Below are 15643 nucleotides of genomic sequence, written 5' to 3' on the forward strand. Positions count from 1 at the left end.
CTCCCCAATCCTGGTATATGCTCCCCTCATGCTGATCCCCCATCCTGGAATATGCTCCCTCATCCTGGTATAAGCTCCTCAATCCTTTTCCCCCATCCTGGTATATGCTCCCCCATTCTGGTATATGCTCACCAATCCTGGTCCGCCATCATGGTATATGTACAGAGGGGAGTAGGGAAGGGATGTCATTGCTGTAGAACCCTTTTTTTCTTTTTGCATACTGATATATGCTCCCCAATCATGGTCCCCCATCCTGGTATATTTGGCCCGCGACACCAGAACCACCACTCCTACGTGAGGCCATTATTCTGTATGGAGGACTATGTGGGGCCCATTATTCTGTATGGAGGACTGTGTGGGGCCCAGTATAGTGTATGGAGGACTATGTGGGGCCAAATATTTTGTATGGAGGACTATGTGGGGCCATTATACTGTACGGAGGACTATGTGGGGCCCATTATACTGTATGGAGGACTATGTGGGCCCATTATTCTGTATGGAGGACTATGTGGGGCCCAATATTCTGTATGGAGGACTATGTGGGGCCCTATATACTGTATGGAGGACTATGTGGGGCCCATTATACTGTATGGAGGACTATGTGGGGCCATTATACTGTATGGAGGACTATGCGGGGCCCATTATTCTGTATGGAGGACTATGTGGGGCCCGTTATTCTGTATGGAGGACTATGTGGGGTCCATTATACTGTATGGAGGACTGTGTGGGGCCCATTATACTGTATGGAGGACTATGTGAGGCCCAAAATTCTCTATGGAGCACTATGGTGGGGCTCATTGTACTGTATACTGGTTGGCCCGCAACTTTATCCAAGTTTTTCATTTTGGCCCTCTGTGTGTTTGAGCTTGACATCCCTGTCCTTGTTGTTGGCTTAAAATGTTTTGTATTACGAGTATTTTTTATATGCAAATTGCCTCTTTAGAGAAAAAGAGGACTTGAACTCTATAGTGCCACCTATTGGAAGCAGCAATCCTACAAGTCACAATCAACCCTTTAACGAATCGTGCAATATGACTTAGGATAAAAGCCAAATTAGAATCTCAATTTGAAGACACGGTGTTTCGGGCTGTTGGCCCTCGTCAGTGCAAAGTATCAGAACTGATTTGGCTAGATGAGAGGCTCTGGACTGAGGTCTAAGGGGTAACGTTTCTGACACGCCCAGGGGATGGGGAGGCGACTCGGCGCCCGGGCCTTATTGTTGCCTGCTCTTAGGGGATGTCGCGGTAGCCGGCTCCCAGGCCCGTACCCTGGGGTCACTCTTAAAAGAAGGGGGGGGGGAGTTAGGTGTATGGGATACCGGAATGTTTGTGACGCCACCTGTGGTGTCTGGTGAGGATCACCAGCTCTGCGACAGTCCTCTGAGGCCAGTGTTCAGGCAGCTTAGTTGGTGCGGCTCCCCACAGGTGGAGCGGGGCCTCAGTGCAGTGTAGAGAGGGTGCAGAGTAGAGCGTCGGCGGGTGCAGAGCCGCGGAGAAAAGAACAGACAGAGGCGGTAGTTGAAGTCATCCAAGTCTTTACTCACTTTGGTGTGTAGTCAGCTCAGAGCTTCTCTCTGCTGTCACACGGCGAGCTGCGGCCGCCAGGGTGGGGTTCAGCACACTCCAGGCAGTTCAGGAGCACTTGTCAGGACCCCCACTCTAGTGTGTTCCTCTCTTGTTCAACTTCTCCCACCTTATGCCCCCCGCTGAGTCCCGTACAGGTACTGTGATGTCCCTTGTGGGTAACGTGTAGTTCCCAGACCGACTGTGTGCCCTTTTTGGTGACTTGTGGTGAGAACGTGGCGTAAGGTCGGGTCCCTCTGGATAAACTCAGATTAGGGCATACAGGTGGTGACTCGGCTCCGTCCGTATCCCCCTGGGATCCACATAAGCCTCCGGACTTTTCCGACAGAGACGTAAAGTGCAAAGTCAGATAATCGGGGACCGGTACCCCCTCTTGCGGCAGGGTCTCTCTGGCTGGGCCAGAATAAGGTATGCAGGTGGCGACTCCACTTCGTCCGCACCCCCTGAGATCCTTTCGCCTGTGGAGCCTATCTCCTCTGCTCCCCTCCTGGGCCTGCTTGCTTGGACCCTGACCGTGGACAGAGCCGGTTATAACTCTGCCTCAATCCCCCGTCTCGAGGCCTGAGACCGGGAACCGTGGACCCTCAGCCGGCTGCAGCCTTGTGCTGACTAGCCGTTCCAAAGACCCACAACCCATGACCTCCAGTTATATAGAATTCTAGTAAAGTGCTTAGGTAAATGCTTCCTCCACCCTCACTCACTACATGGTTCCCCCTAACTTTGGTTCCCCCCAACTCCTCCATTCAGGCCCGGGGCAGCACTATGGTGCTTTAGGTCCCCTTCAGAACTGGAGTGGTGTAGTGTTGAGTGTGTGGTTGGGGTCCTGTGTAGTACTCCATCCTTACCTGGGAGAGGAGATACCACACCTCGTTCTGAGATGCAGTACCCCTGCGGCGACTGAACCCTCAGGGGCGCCACATTTCTCCTTGTGGAGAGTGACATACCAGCACTGGCTTGTCAAGGTAAGGAGGCTTATTCGCTGTGCAATGCTCCTCTGGGAAATTTAATATGCAAATTGCCTCTTCAGAGAAATTAATATGGTGATAAAATACAAGTTTAACTAAAAGACTAGACTAAAGAATTCCCACTGAGTATTGCAGGGTGTTTCAGTATTTGCTCCACTATGTTGTTTATTAGGGCTTGAAATTAGATCTCCCGCATCTTACAAATATTACAGACTGTGACTATGCGAACCCCTGTTTCTGCATGCTAGTCTGTCCAAAAGTGTGCTATTGCCAAATTAATGTTAATATTGTTATCTATAATGCAATGTTTTATACTGTGACAACTGTGCAGCCGAACTAGTGAATCAATACATTGAGCCTAACATGCCCAAGCAGTAGGCCAGTGAGTAGCCGGAATGATGTCTGAAGTGATAAATGCAAGGCATAAAAAGTTAACACACTGAGCTGCTGTGTGAAATGCTGAGACATGTGGAGTGTAGAGTTACCATGCCTGCCCACATGCGTTGGGTGTCTCAGAGAGCTTGATTGTTCTGTATAACTTTACTGAGGCGCGGAGAGTTTGGCTGACAAATTCCAGCCTGAAGAAGGGAAAATGTCTGCAAAATTGATAGCTAGCATATGGGGTGCATAACACATGTAAATTGGTGTGCCACCTGAGGGACTTGAAAAGGTTAAAAAACAGAAAGTAAGAATATCCATCTTACACTGCAGTTCATGTAGTCTGGCCCAGGAAGAAGAGATTAGCCCTATTGGATGACACTCCATTGCAGAGAGAGGGCGACTATTTCCAATACAGAACATATCTGCAAAATGTCCCAGACCAAAAGTGGGCGAGACCTCTGTAAACTTTTACATTTTTAGGGAGGTTTTGGGGTGGTACTAAAACATTCCTATTCCTCCAACATAAATTTTGCTAACTATGACACAGGCTTATTTTTGTAAGTGAAGAATGTATACAGTCTCTATTAAAGAATCTGCCTTTCATGCTACAGGTCATGAGTTTTAATCCCTGAATTAACAAACTAGAAAATGAGCATGAAATATATAGCAACATCCAATGAGAGCTGTCAGATGACAGGGCTTCTTCCTCCATGTTAGAGTCTCAAAGAAGAACACTCTCCTATGAAGGAAGCCATAGAAGGACACAAGCTGAGATCAACAATGATGGGTAACAATCAGCTGGTGTATGTGCGACACTTGATTTTCACTCCAAAGGCTTAGTACGGGCAGGAGTGACTGCAATCTGAAAGCTGGCACCATAGCTAAGGTTAGTCGAGTATAACTTTTTTTATTTTGGGGCAAAATTGGGGCAATGCTGGATATCAGGAGTAATAATTTCTTTCCCCGCTGCCTTCAAACATTCCACAATCACGCCCATCCTCAAAAAGCCATCCCTCGACCCAACCGCCTTGTCCAGCTATCGCCCCATATCCCTGCTCCCATTTGCCTCCAAACTCCTTGAGCAACACGTTCATGCTGAACTTTCCTCCCACTTTTCATCTAACTCTCTCTTCGACAATGTTAGAACCCTCCTGTTAGTTCTTTTTCTATTTTGTTGGTCACATGACTTTCTGCCTATATATCCAGCTTCGCTGTTCTGGTCTTGCTGGACTTCAGTGTTTCTTTTACTCTTAAGCTAGCCAGGTGCCTTGCACCTAACTCTGTAGTTTGCTTGGTCATTTGACCACTAGTACTTTTGTTTGTTTGTCTTTGATCTGCTACAATTTCTGCTAGGAGGTGTCCATCTATATCCCAGTCCTTAGTTCTTGTAGGGACCCCTCCCTTATATCTATAGGTCTGCGTTCAGACTAGCCGAGGACTTAGGCGGGTCTGTTCACAAGGAACAGGTCCCCCGCTGCATCGTAGGGAATCAGCTTAGTCCTATTGTACGGTCAGTTTTCCTATCTTTCCTTAGTGCTTGTAGCAGTTCATAACAGTAAGTCCAGCCCAAAACAAAAATAAAACACTCTAAGGAAAGAAATCCAGATATCAGCATGGTGTCGGTTCAGGAGTTGGCTCATCGCCTACCGGGACTGTCTTTGGAGGTGGCCGAGCTCCAGCAACACGTGAGTAGCTGTCCTGGAGCGCATTTTGTGGAACCGAAGGTAGGACTGCCAGATTTTTTTTATGGTAAACAGCAAGATTTTTTTTCCTTTAAAAACGCTTGTTTATTATATTTTCGTTTAATACCCAGATCCTCTGGGAATGAATCACAGCACATTGGGTTTATAATGTCACTTTTGCACAAAGAACCACAGGGATGGGCCTTTTCTCTCCAACCTAATGATCCGTGTTTTAGATCAGTGGAAGATTTTTTTTCTGCTATGGGGTTGTTGTATGACGATCCTGATTGAGTCTCATCTGCTGAGACTGAATTAAGACGTTTGAAGCAGGGATCAGGTGATGTGGAAAATTATTGTACATACTTCAGAAGATGGTCGGCCGAAGTGGAATGGAATGACTCGGCATTAAAATGTCTGTTTCTTGCTGGTCTAGGTGAAAGGGTTAAGGATCTGCTGATTGCCTTCCCAACATCTGGAACCTTGCAGGAGGCAATGCAATTAGCTATACGTGTGGACAGGAGACTGCGTGCTAGGATTAATGAAGAGAAATCTACTGCTATGGCAGCTCCTAGTTTTCAGAGGGTCTGCTCGGAAGGTGGAGAACCGATAGGGATTGGGGCGATGTTACCCCATTCTCAGGAAAGAGACCGCAGGTTTGCTAAGGGATTATGTTTTTATTGCGGTAAATCTGACCACTTTATTAAGAACTGTGTGCTTCGTTTGAACAAAGAAAAAAAAAAGGTCAGTTACGCCCTTATAGTGTGTTTAAACTCAAAGGGAGTATTTCCTTCTGGGAGCACCTCATTTCAGGAGGAGTTGATTGAATTTCGGGTATTTGTGGATTGTGGTTCAACACTCAATATGATTGATAGGGGATTTTTGGAAAAATTTAAATTAGAATCCAAACTTTTGTCATCTCCTATTTCTGTGGTTGCTGTTGATGGCTCTCCTTTAAAATGTATTACTCACAAGGTTTTTGAATTTCCCCTCACCATTAATGGTATTCACCAAGAGAATTTGGATTTGGTGGTATTAAATAATTTGCCTTCTCCAGTGGTTTTGGGGTTACCTTGGTTAAAATTGCACAATCCTGTACTGGACTGGTCTACCCATGAAATTAAATCTTGGAGTCCTAAGTGTCATGATAAATGTTGTAACGGTCGCATTGCTGCTGTGGAAAGAGGGGAATTACCTGTACCTATTCAGGATTTTTGAAAGGTTTTTTCTGAGGAGGAGTCGCAAGTTTTGCCTCCTCATAGGGACTATGATTGCACCATTGAGTTTGTCCCTGGAGCTACTCTTCCCAAGAGTCGTTTATTTAATCTGACTATCCCTGAGAGAAAGGCCTTGGAGCAATACATACAGACAAGCTTGGCCGCTGGTCACATTAGACCTTCTAAGTCTCCTGTGGCTGTTGGATTTTTTTTTGTAAAAAAAAAGGACGGCGGTTTACGTCCATGTCTGGACTTTTGCGAAATTAATAAAATTACCGTACGCAATTCCTACCCACTGCCATTAATTCCTGACTTGTTCAACCAGTTAGTGGGGGCCAAGTGGTTCTCTAAAATTGATCTCCAGGGGGCATACAATTTGTTACAAATGAAAGAAGGTGATGAATGGAAAACAGCTTTTAACACTCCGGTGGGTCATTTTGAGAATCTGGTTATGCCTTTTGGTCTTACCAATGCACCAGCGTTTTTTCAGAACCTTATTAATGACATCCTAAGACCGTTGATCGGTAAGAATGTGGTGGTGTATTTGGATGACATTTTGATTTATTCGCCGGATCTGGAGTCTCATTGGCAAAGCATACGTGAGGTATTGCAGTTGTTAAGTGACAATTCACTTTTTGCTAAGCTGGAGAAATGTGAGTTCGCTGTGCAGAGAATTAGTTTTTTGGGCTACATTATCTCCAGCGAGGGCTTTGAGATGGACCCGGTGAAGGTTCAGGCAGTGCAGAAATGGCCTAGGCCTATTGGTTTGAAATCGATACAGAGATTTTTGGGTTTCGCCAATTATTACAGAAAATTCATTAAGAATTTTTCCATAATTGTTAAGCCGCTGACCGATCTCACCAGGAAAGGTGCGAATACGGTTCAGTGGACTACGGAGGCCATTGAAGCTTTTGTGTATCTCAAGGAGAGGTTCAGTTCTGCCCCCATCCTTATGCAGCCTGATGAGACCAAGCCTTTTTGGTCGAGGTTGATGCTTCTTCGGTGGGGGTCGGGGCTGTTTTGTCTCAGGAAAACAAGGATGGAGTACATCCCTGTGCTTTTTTTTCAAAAAAAATTTCTGAGACCGAACTTAATTACGATGTTGGTAATCGGGAATTGCTAGCTATTAAACTCGCGTTTGAACATTGGCGTCATCTCTTGGAAGGTGCTAAATTTCCCATTCAGGTTTTCACTGATCATAAGAATCTGATCTATCTTGATGCTGCCAAGCGCTTGAATGCCCGTCAGGCTAGGTGGGCACTTTTTTTTTCGCGGTTTAATTTTTCTGTTACTTACATCCCGGGTACCAAGAATGTAAAAGCTGATGCTTTATCTCGCAGCTTTTCTCCCATGGTTGGTATCGGCTGTGCCGGAGGAGGAGAATTTTTCCGGTGATTTGGAGAGAGTTTGGACTGATGTACGTGGTAACCTTCAAGAGGCTAACAAAAAATCTAAGAGGTACTTTGACAGGAAACGTCAAGAGGTTTTGTTTACGGTTGGTGACATGGTTTGGTTGTCCTCTAAGAATCTGCGGTTGAGGATTCCTTCTAAGAAATTGGGCCCGAAATTTGTAGGGCCGTTTAAGGTACTTCAGGTAGTTAACCAATCTGCTGTTAGGTTGGAGGTTCCCACCTCCTGGAAGATTAATCCGGTGTTTCATGTTTCCTGTTGAAAAAAGCTGATGTATCGGATAGGGATGCCACTGTCACAGTTCCTCCAGTAGTGGAAGACGGTGAATGTGAAATTTCTCGCATTCTTAATTCTAGATGGCATAGAGGGAGATTGCAGTATCTCGTCGCTTGGAAAGGTTTCGGTCCCGAGGATAACTCCTGGGTAAAGGCGGATGATGTCTCTGCTCCTAGACTTGTCGGAGCGTTTCACAGGAGGATTCATGATAGACCTGGGCCTGGAGGATCCGGAGGATCCTCATAGAAGAGGGGGTACTGTTAGAACCCTCCTGTTAGTTCTTTTTCTATTTTGTTGGTCACATGACTTTCTGCCTATATATCCAGCTCCGCCCTTCTGGCCTTGCTGGACTTCAGTGTTTCTTTTACTCTTAAGCTAGCCAAGTGCCTTGTACCTAACTCTGTAGTTTGCTTGGACTTTTGACCACTAGTACTTTTGTTTGTTTGTCTTTGCTCTGCTACAATTTCTGCTAGGAGGTGTCCATCTATATCCCAGTCCTTAGTTCTTGTAGGGACCCCTCCCTTATATCTATAGGTCTGCTTTCAGACTAGCCGAGGACTTAGGCGGGTCTGTTCACAAGGAACAGGTCCCCCGCTGCATCGTAGGGAATCAGCTTAGTCCTATTGTAGGGTCAGTTTTCCTATCTTTGCTTAGTGCTTGTAGCAGTTCATAACAGACAACTGACAATCCAGTTTCCGCCCCCACCATTCCACCGAAACTGCCCTTACCAAAATCACCAATGACTTACTTACAGCCAAAGCTAACAGACAATTCTCTGTACTCCTTCTTCTTGACCTGTCCTCTGCTTTCGATACAGTTGACCACTGCCTCCTACTACAGATCCTCTCTTCCTTTGGCGTCAAAGATCTTGCCCTATCCTGGATCTCCTCATACCTTTGTACCCGCACATTTAGCGTCTCCCACTCCCACACTACCTCCTCACCCCGCCCCCTCTCTGTCGGAGTCCCTCAAGGCTCTGTCCTAGGACCCCTACTCTTCTCAATCTATACCCTTGGCCTGGGACAGCTCATAAAATCCCATGGCTTCCAGTACCATCTGTACGCTGATGACACCCAGATCTACCTCTCTGGCCCAGACGTCACCTCTCTGCTGTCCAGAATCCCAGCATGCCTAGCAGCCATATCCTCCTTCTTCTCCTCCCGCTACCTCAAGCTCAATGTGGACAAAACTGAACTCATTATCTTTCCCCCATCTCGCATATCCTTCCCACCTGATCTTTCTATCACAATAAATGACATTACTCTTTCCCCTGTACTGACAATCCGCTGCCTCGGAGTAACCCTTGACTCTGCCCTGTCCTTCAAACTCCACATCCAAGCTCTCGCCACCTCCTGTCGCCTCCAGCTTAAAAATATTTCCAGAATTCGTCCTTTCCTCAACCCTCAATCTACTAAACTGCTTGTGCATGCCCTCATCATCTCCCGCCTCGACTAACACTGCCGCACCCCTCCAGTCCATCCTCAACTCTGCTGCACGACTCGTTCATCTCTCGCCTCACTACTCCTCTGCTACCCCCCTTTTCAAATCCCTTCATTGGCTCCCATTCCCCCAGCGTATCCAGTTCAAACTACCGCTATATTACTTCATGTAACCTCCGTTCCTCCCAAGACCTCCTTCTCTTCTCCACACTTATTCGTTCCTCACGCAATCGCCTTCAAGATTTCTTCCGAATATCCCCCATCCTATGGAATTCTGTGCCTCAACACGTCCGATTATCCACCACACCTGGATCCTTCAGACGGAACTTGAAAACCCATCTCTTCAAACAAGCTTACAGCCTGCCATGACCTTGCTTGCTGCCACCTCAACCAACAACACAGGAACTACTGCAACCCCTCAACCTACTGTCTCCGCCTCTTTCCTGTAGAATGTAAGCCCGCAAGGGCAGGGTCCTCTTCCCTCCGTACCAGTCTATCATTGTTAGTTTGTTTACTGTAAGTGATATCTGTATTTGGTATGTAACCCCTTCTTATGTACAGGCGCCATGGAATCAATGGCGCTATATAAATTATTATTAATAATAATAATAATAATAATAATTGGCTATCAGGGGGCCTTAGAAATTACCATTTCTATTGTTTACAGGTTAGCTTTACTTTTGGGGGCAGAATGGAAGGATTTTTTTAACAAAGGTAACATTTTTCTGCCCCTTAAACAATAATAACCCCCTTCATGCCCCACATATTAAAAATGGCCAAATATCAAGTATGGACATTTTCTTCTAGACGTAAGCTTGGCATGCTTATAGTGTTACAGTGGCTCAATGCTTTTTTACAACACTTTCATGGGCTTGATTATAGTATAAAAACAATATATAGGTTGGTAATATACATTAGGTTTTTACCAGTCGACTGTGGGCCGATCTCCCAGGACCTCTCTGATTTCCTCCCGGCATTTTTTCTGGTGCTTGGGGTATTTCGCCATACAGTATAATGTCCAGGAGACGCCACTGGCCGTTGTATCGTGTCCTTCGAACATGAAAGTGTCCACCTCTGCCCGCAGATCTTCATCAGATAGACCCTGACCATTTTCATCCTGATAAAGACAGACAAAAATCTCTGCTACTGGAAATATTTGGGTAATATGTGGGTTGCCACGAAATAGATTCTTTTTGTTTCCAGAAACTCCTATTCATGGGTTGCATCTGGTATTGCAGTCTACGCTATGGGTTATCTTCAGAACTTAAAACTCTGATCACCAATGCAATATCTGCAGCAGGACCTCACGCCCACCATGTGCCATCTATAATACCCCTGTATAGAAAAGAACTGCTTCACCCTCTCAGAATCAGTCTAGACGATAGGGCGTGACGGTGCACTTACAGTTTCTCATCCTCTTCCTGTATTTATTACATTCCCTGGCTGATTAACAGGTCAGTGACCATGTACCAGACCAAACAACTTCTCAATCAACCAGTGGAGAGCAATGCTAGGCAGGGAATACAGCATGAGGCTGAGAAGCTGTAAGTGCATCATCAATGCACTTTTAGACACAACTTGAAAACATGATTTCTCGCTGCTGGAGCAATGATTTAAGGTCATAAAAGGATCAATTGGCTTATCTTTTAAAGGGAGGTAATAGTTTCTGACAGGTTCTGTCAAGTAAGTTTTTGACAAGGGAGATCAGGGACCTAAGAAAATAGGGCCCCATTTCTACTATGTGACGTTTATAATACTAATAAGTTCTTATGCAGCTGAGAGGCATTTGAACCCCCCCTAAGACAACAGAGCCTGGATGTGACTCCAACCTCTGCATCCCATTTACCTTTTTCCCTCGATAAATGGTCAAATATACATGGATCATTTCAGTACCTTAGCACACAAAAGAATGTCCAGAAAATCCAAATGTCTCTTTTGTTTGATTTTCTCCTGCTTTAGTGATTCTTTTCTCATTTTGATTACTCTCTCTATATGAAAAGAGAGAAAGCAAATTAGTGCTGTCATCATGGACACCAAACTACAGTAGTTGCATGGTCCACCTCTATGGTATATCTGCCAACTCTCCTGGAATGTCTAGAACAGTGGTTCTCAACTTCAGTCCTCAAGACCCACCAACAGATCATGTTTTCAGGATTTCCTCAGTATTGCACAGGTGATGGAATTATTACCTGTGCAGTACTAATGAAATGCTGGAAATATTATCTTTTGGTGGGTCTTGAGGACTGGAGTTGAGAATCACTAGTCTAGAAGGCTCCTGGAAAAAGGGAAGACCCACTGGACCACTGAAAAAGTCAGCTCAGCAAGTCTCCCGGGTCTTGTGAAACCTGTCTGTAACCTCCTAGAAAACAGCTAGTCCAGGAGGCATCTTAATTCAGAAAGGTGGGAAATGGGAAGTGTAGAGGTGGAGAAAGAGATGTTTGGCGTCAGATACAGCATGGGTGCTAGAGATGATTGAACCCTTTGAAATTTTAATTCACCAGCTTTGTAAAAAAAATTGTGTCCTCAAAATGTGTGTCTAACCCTCTGAGGTCTCCTAGAGATATAAGAAACTTCTGTTAATGTGTTTGAGATAGTGTGTAATTAGAGAGGGAGGGAGAAAAAAAGAGAGAGAAAGAGAGTGAGAGATGTTAGGAGAGAAGGGAGTGTGGCGCCACAGAGGTACTGCACCTCACCCAGAAGTGTGGTGTCTCCTTCTCTCAGGTAAGAAGGGAGTGCTGCCCGGAACCCCAACACCTGCATCCAACACTACACTGCTCCAGGCCGGCTGGAAGGGCAAGACACAATGTATGTTTCTGCTGAGCCCTGACCCTCGCTGGAGTGGGGGGAACCCAAAAGTAGGGGGAACCAGTAGTGGGTGTGGGTGGAGGAAGTAGTTAGGGGGAGCACTTTGGTAGGAGTATAAATAGGGAAGCCATCTTAGGGTGGCAGAACAGTTCAGACAAGATGAGATAGTTGAGTAGTGAGAGAACAGTTCAGAAGAACAGTCCGGGAGCAGAGTCTCAGTAGGAGCTCGGCTCCACAACTAGGGCCTAGTGTCAGAGGCCCAGGAGGGGAGCAGGGAGTAGCCTCCGTTCTGTTGATGGGATCCTAGGGGGTACGGCGAGTGCAGGAAGGCACCCGTACGCCCCGCATCTGTCAGAATACAGAGGGATCGTAGGCCGCAAGAAGGGGACCGGCCCCTGGTCCAGCCGTGTTACTCTACGTCCCGGCTGGGAAAACCGGAGGCTTCTGGCTTATATAGTCAGTTGCCGAAGCCTCATTCTAATCCCCGTGAGGGTCAAGCAGGTCTATGTACTCCGACGGACAGGAGGGACTTCAGAGCACCCGAGCAGGATTCGGAGTGGGGAAACGCAGGAGGGAGAAAGACCCAGCGTGAAGACGGTCTAGCTAGGAACACGAGAAAGTGGGGTTCTGTCAGGCACGCCTAACCTGCCTGAGGGAGTGCTGAACCCCTGCCTGGTGAATGCAGTGCGACGTGGGAGGCTGACACCTGTACAGTGCACCAGTGGAACTGTCATAAGAACTGTGAGTAAAACCTCGGATGACTGCACCACACTGCCTCCGTCCATTCTTTAATCTGCACCATTGTTCCCTCTCTGCACTACAACGCCCAGCGCAACCACCATTTTCTTACACTGCCCTGGAGCTTGCTCTACCTGTGGAGAGCCACACCACCCCTGCTGCCGTAACACCAGCTCCAGAGGACTGCTCCGCAGCGGCGGCTCCTTCTGGCCGCAATCCACAGGTGGCGTCACGAACTTTCATCAAAAAAACCCATATAAATAGAAGTACCCCCTTTTTACTGACCGCTCTGGGTCACGGACCGGGTCAGCTGCCGTGATATCCCCCAGCAACCAGAGGCCCAGCTGCCGAGCACCCCACGGCCCTGGGGGCGCGTCAGCTCTGGCGTCATGAACAGGATACGTGACCAACCCGTTATCGGCGGGTATTGTGTGCCTAAGGATTGTTTTACTGCATTGAATGTGGCGCCCGCCCCAGAAGAACGGGCGCCATTATGTGCGTGCTCAAAGACAACAAAATGGAACCTCCCATCGTGGGCCGGGTCCCGGAATGGAGCCAAAAGCCAACTCTGCCCCTTGCAACCGTGACTGTCCGCATAGATGTGTCCGTGAAGGCAGGGAGGCCGTCACAGGAAGTGACCGACAGTAGATTGCCATGGGACCGCCCCCGAAAGAAGAGAGTAGGAGGAGAAAAGGAATGGAGACAGGGTGTGGTCTTAACCAGTCTAGACAGACCGCACCCGGCAGCCAGCATGGAAGGACGCCAAGACCAAGCCTCCGCCTCTGGCCTGCTAGAGTGGCAAGCGACACCCCTCACCCTGGAGGGGGAAGCCGGAAAATTGTCCCCGGAGGACGCGGAGTTCCTCCAGAGTGAGATTCTGGGACTAAGCCAACAAGTGGAACGGGCCCAGCAGGCAGCGGTCGTGAGGTGGAGGAGCGAGCTGCTAGAAAAGTTGGCAGCAAGGCGGAAAGCAGCACCGGATGTCAGTAGCGGCACCCCAGCCCTGGCGGAGCCCGCTGAGTACCAAGTGGCCGGATGCAGCACAAGAGCAGATAGGAAAGAATCCCCTGCCCCGGGCGCTGCAAGCCCCGTCCTGCTCCTGGGCTTCCTTAATCAGCACTCCCCGTATGCCGCCATGCCCTCCCTGGAACAGCTGCTCAGCCCGGAACCTCCACCCCCGGGCGCTGAATTCGAGGGCCTTCCACCTGGTGCCCTCCAGGAACCTCCACTCCCGGGCACTGAAGCCAGGGGCCTTCTACTGGATGCCCTCCCGGCACCTCCACCTCCGGCACCCAAGTGGGTATATAGCGCCGGCCTACGATTGGTCTGCCCGGTTCGAGGATCAGCAGCCGTGCCCGTTACTCCCGATACCAGCGCCCCTGGTTGCCTATTCCAGTGGAGAGGAGTTTTGCTGGGACAACCGGGGCGGGGACCTGATGGGCTTCCCGTGGGAGACCCAGGCCGAAGCCCTGCAGAGGAAGGAGTTCTGCAGGCGGGAGCTCCGGCAGCTGGAAAAGGAGCGGCGTGCTGGGCGCGCGCACTGTGAACGCCTGGAGTCCCGGGACAAGGCCGCCAAGGCTCAAGTTCGCGAGGCGGAGTCAGCCCACCCCAGCCCCCGCGATGAAGGAGTCATGGTAAAGTTTGACCTGAAGGCTGGGTGGGGCTTTATAAGGGATCCCAACTTTGAGAGGGACATCTTCGTAAACCGGCGGGATGTTGAGCCCAAGCTGGAAGAGGGCCATCCCGACCGGAATCTATACCCAGGTGACAGGGTTACCTACACACGTCACCAGGGGGAACGCGGGTGGTATGCCCTGCAAGTGTATTGCGTCATCGAGGACACACCCCCGCAGGACATACCGTATGACCCAGCTGGGTCAGGTAAAAATCAGTCGTACCCCAGGCGGGGACCCCACAATTTGTCCAGCAAATGGGACTGAACATAATGTATATAGTCGTCCGTAAGGGTGCAGTGTTGAAAGTTGGAATAATGTTTAATTTGCAGTGTGTGTTTATATGATTACCCGTCAGGGTATACAGACTCCAGGCTGGGGACAGTGAACAGCCAGAAACTGATATTATAAATAGTTTAGCGCTTTTTAAAGTGCACCCTATTGGTTTTATATTAGCAACACATGACCTCAGAAGAAAAACCCGTTTGGCGTGGCGGAAGACGTGGTCCAACACCAGGATCACCTATGCCCTGCAGCCATGCCCAGGGCCTACGTTGAGGGCTTGCGGGCGGGTCCCTCATGCTACTACTTGTTGCACCTGTTTAAAAGTAAAATGGACACCCGGTTACAGCATGAACTGTAACCTGTTACAAGAAAAGTGTTTTATAGTGTGCGATAAATGTAACCTGTAATGTTAAAGTGAAGTGCCTCCCATAAAGGGAAGAAATGTTTTATTATCTTATATGCGATGCATCTAAAAATTTGCATGTCAAATATACCCTGTTTTACTCTGTTCCAGCCCGCGGACGTGCTGTGATTTACCGAGGGGAGTGTGGCGCCCCTGAGGGTTCAGTCGCCACAGAGGTACTGCCCCTCACCCAGAGGCGTGGTGTCTCCTTCTCTCAGGTAAGAAGGGAGTGCTGCCCGGAACCCCAACACCTGCATCCAACACTACACTGCTCCAGGTCGGCTGGAAGGTGTCAGAAGAAAGAGGGATCGTAGGCCGCAAGAAGGGGACCGGCCCCTGGTCCAGCCGTGTTACTCTACGTCCCGGCTGGGAAAACCAGAGGCTTCTGGCTTATATAGTCAGTTGCCGAAGCCTCATTCTAATCCCCATGAGGGTCAAGCAGGTCTGGAGGGACTTCAGAGTACCCGAGCAGGATTCGGAGTGGGGAAGCGAAGGGCAGGAGGGAGAAAGACACAGCGTGAAGACGGTCTAGCTAGGAACATGAGAAAGTGGGGTTCTGTCAGGCACGCCTAACCTGCCTGAGGAAGTGCTGAACCCCAGCCTGGTGAATGCAGCGTGACGTGGGAGGCTGACACCTGTACGGTGCACCAGTGGAACTGTCATAAGAACTGTGAGTAAAACCTCGGATGACTGCACCGCACTGCCTCCGTCCATTCTTTAATCTGCACTATCGTTCCCTCTCTGCACTACAACGCCCAGCGCAACCACCATTTTCTTACACTGCCCTGG

General features: G+C 48.4%; 1 protein-coding gene across 4 annotated transcripts in view; it reads right to left on the minus strand.

The window, feature by feature from the left end:
- LOC141156949 (cytochrome P450 4B1-like) overlaps positions 1–15643 on the minus strand; it is a 73424-nt gene that overhangs the window by 17846 nt on the left and 39935 nt on the right. For all 4 annotated transcript variants that reach the window (XM_073643539.1, XM_073643541.1, XM_073643540.1 and 1 more), the window contains 2 exons: positions 10844–10938; positions 9877–10067 (listed from right to left, as the gene is read on the minus strand). In XM_073643539.1, coding sequence (XP_073499640.1) covers positions 9877–10067; positions 10844–10938 — 286 coding nt within the window. The remainder of the gene's footprint in view (positions 1–9876; positions 10068–10843; positions 10939–15643) is intronic.

Source organism: Phyllobates terribilis, unplaced genomic scaffold (assembly GCF_046119375.1).
Source record: "Phyllobates terribilis strain yellow unplaced genomic scaffold, ASM4611937v1 Scaffold_8__6_contigs__length_399053987, whole genome shotgun sequence".
Taxonomy (NCBI): Eukaryota; Metazoa; Chordata; class Amphibia; order Anura; family Dendrobatidae; genus Phyllobates; species Phyllobates terribilis.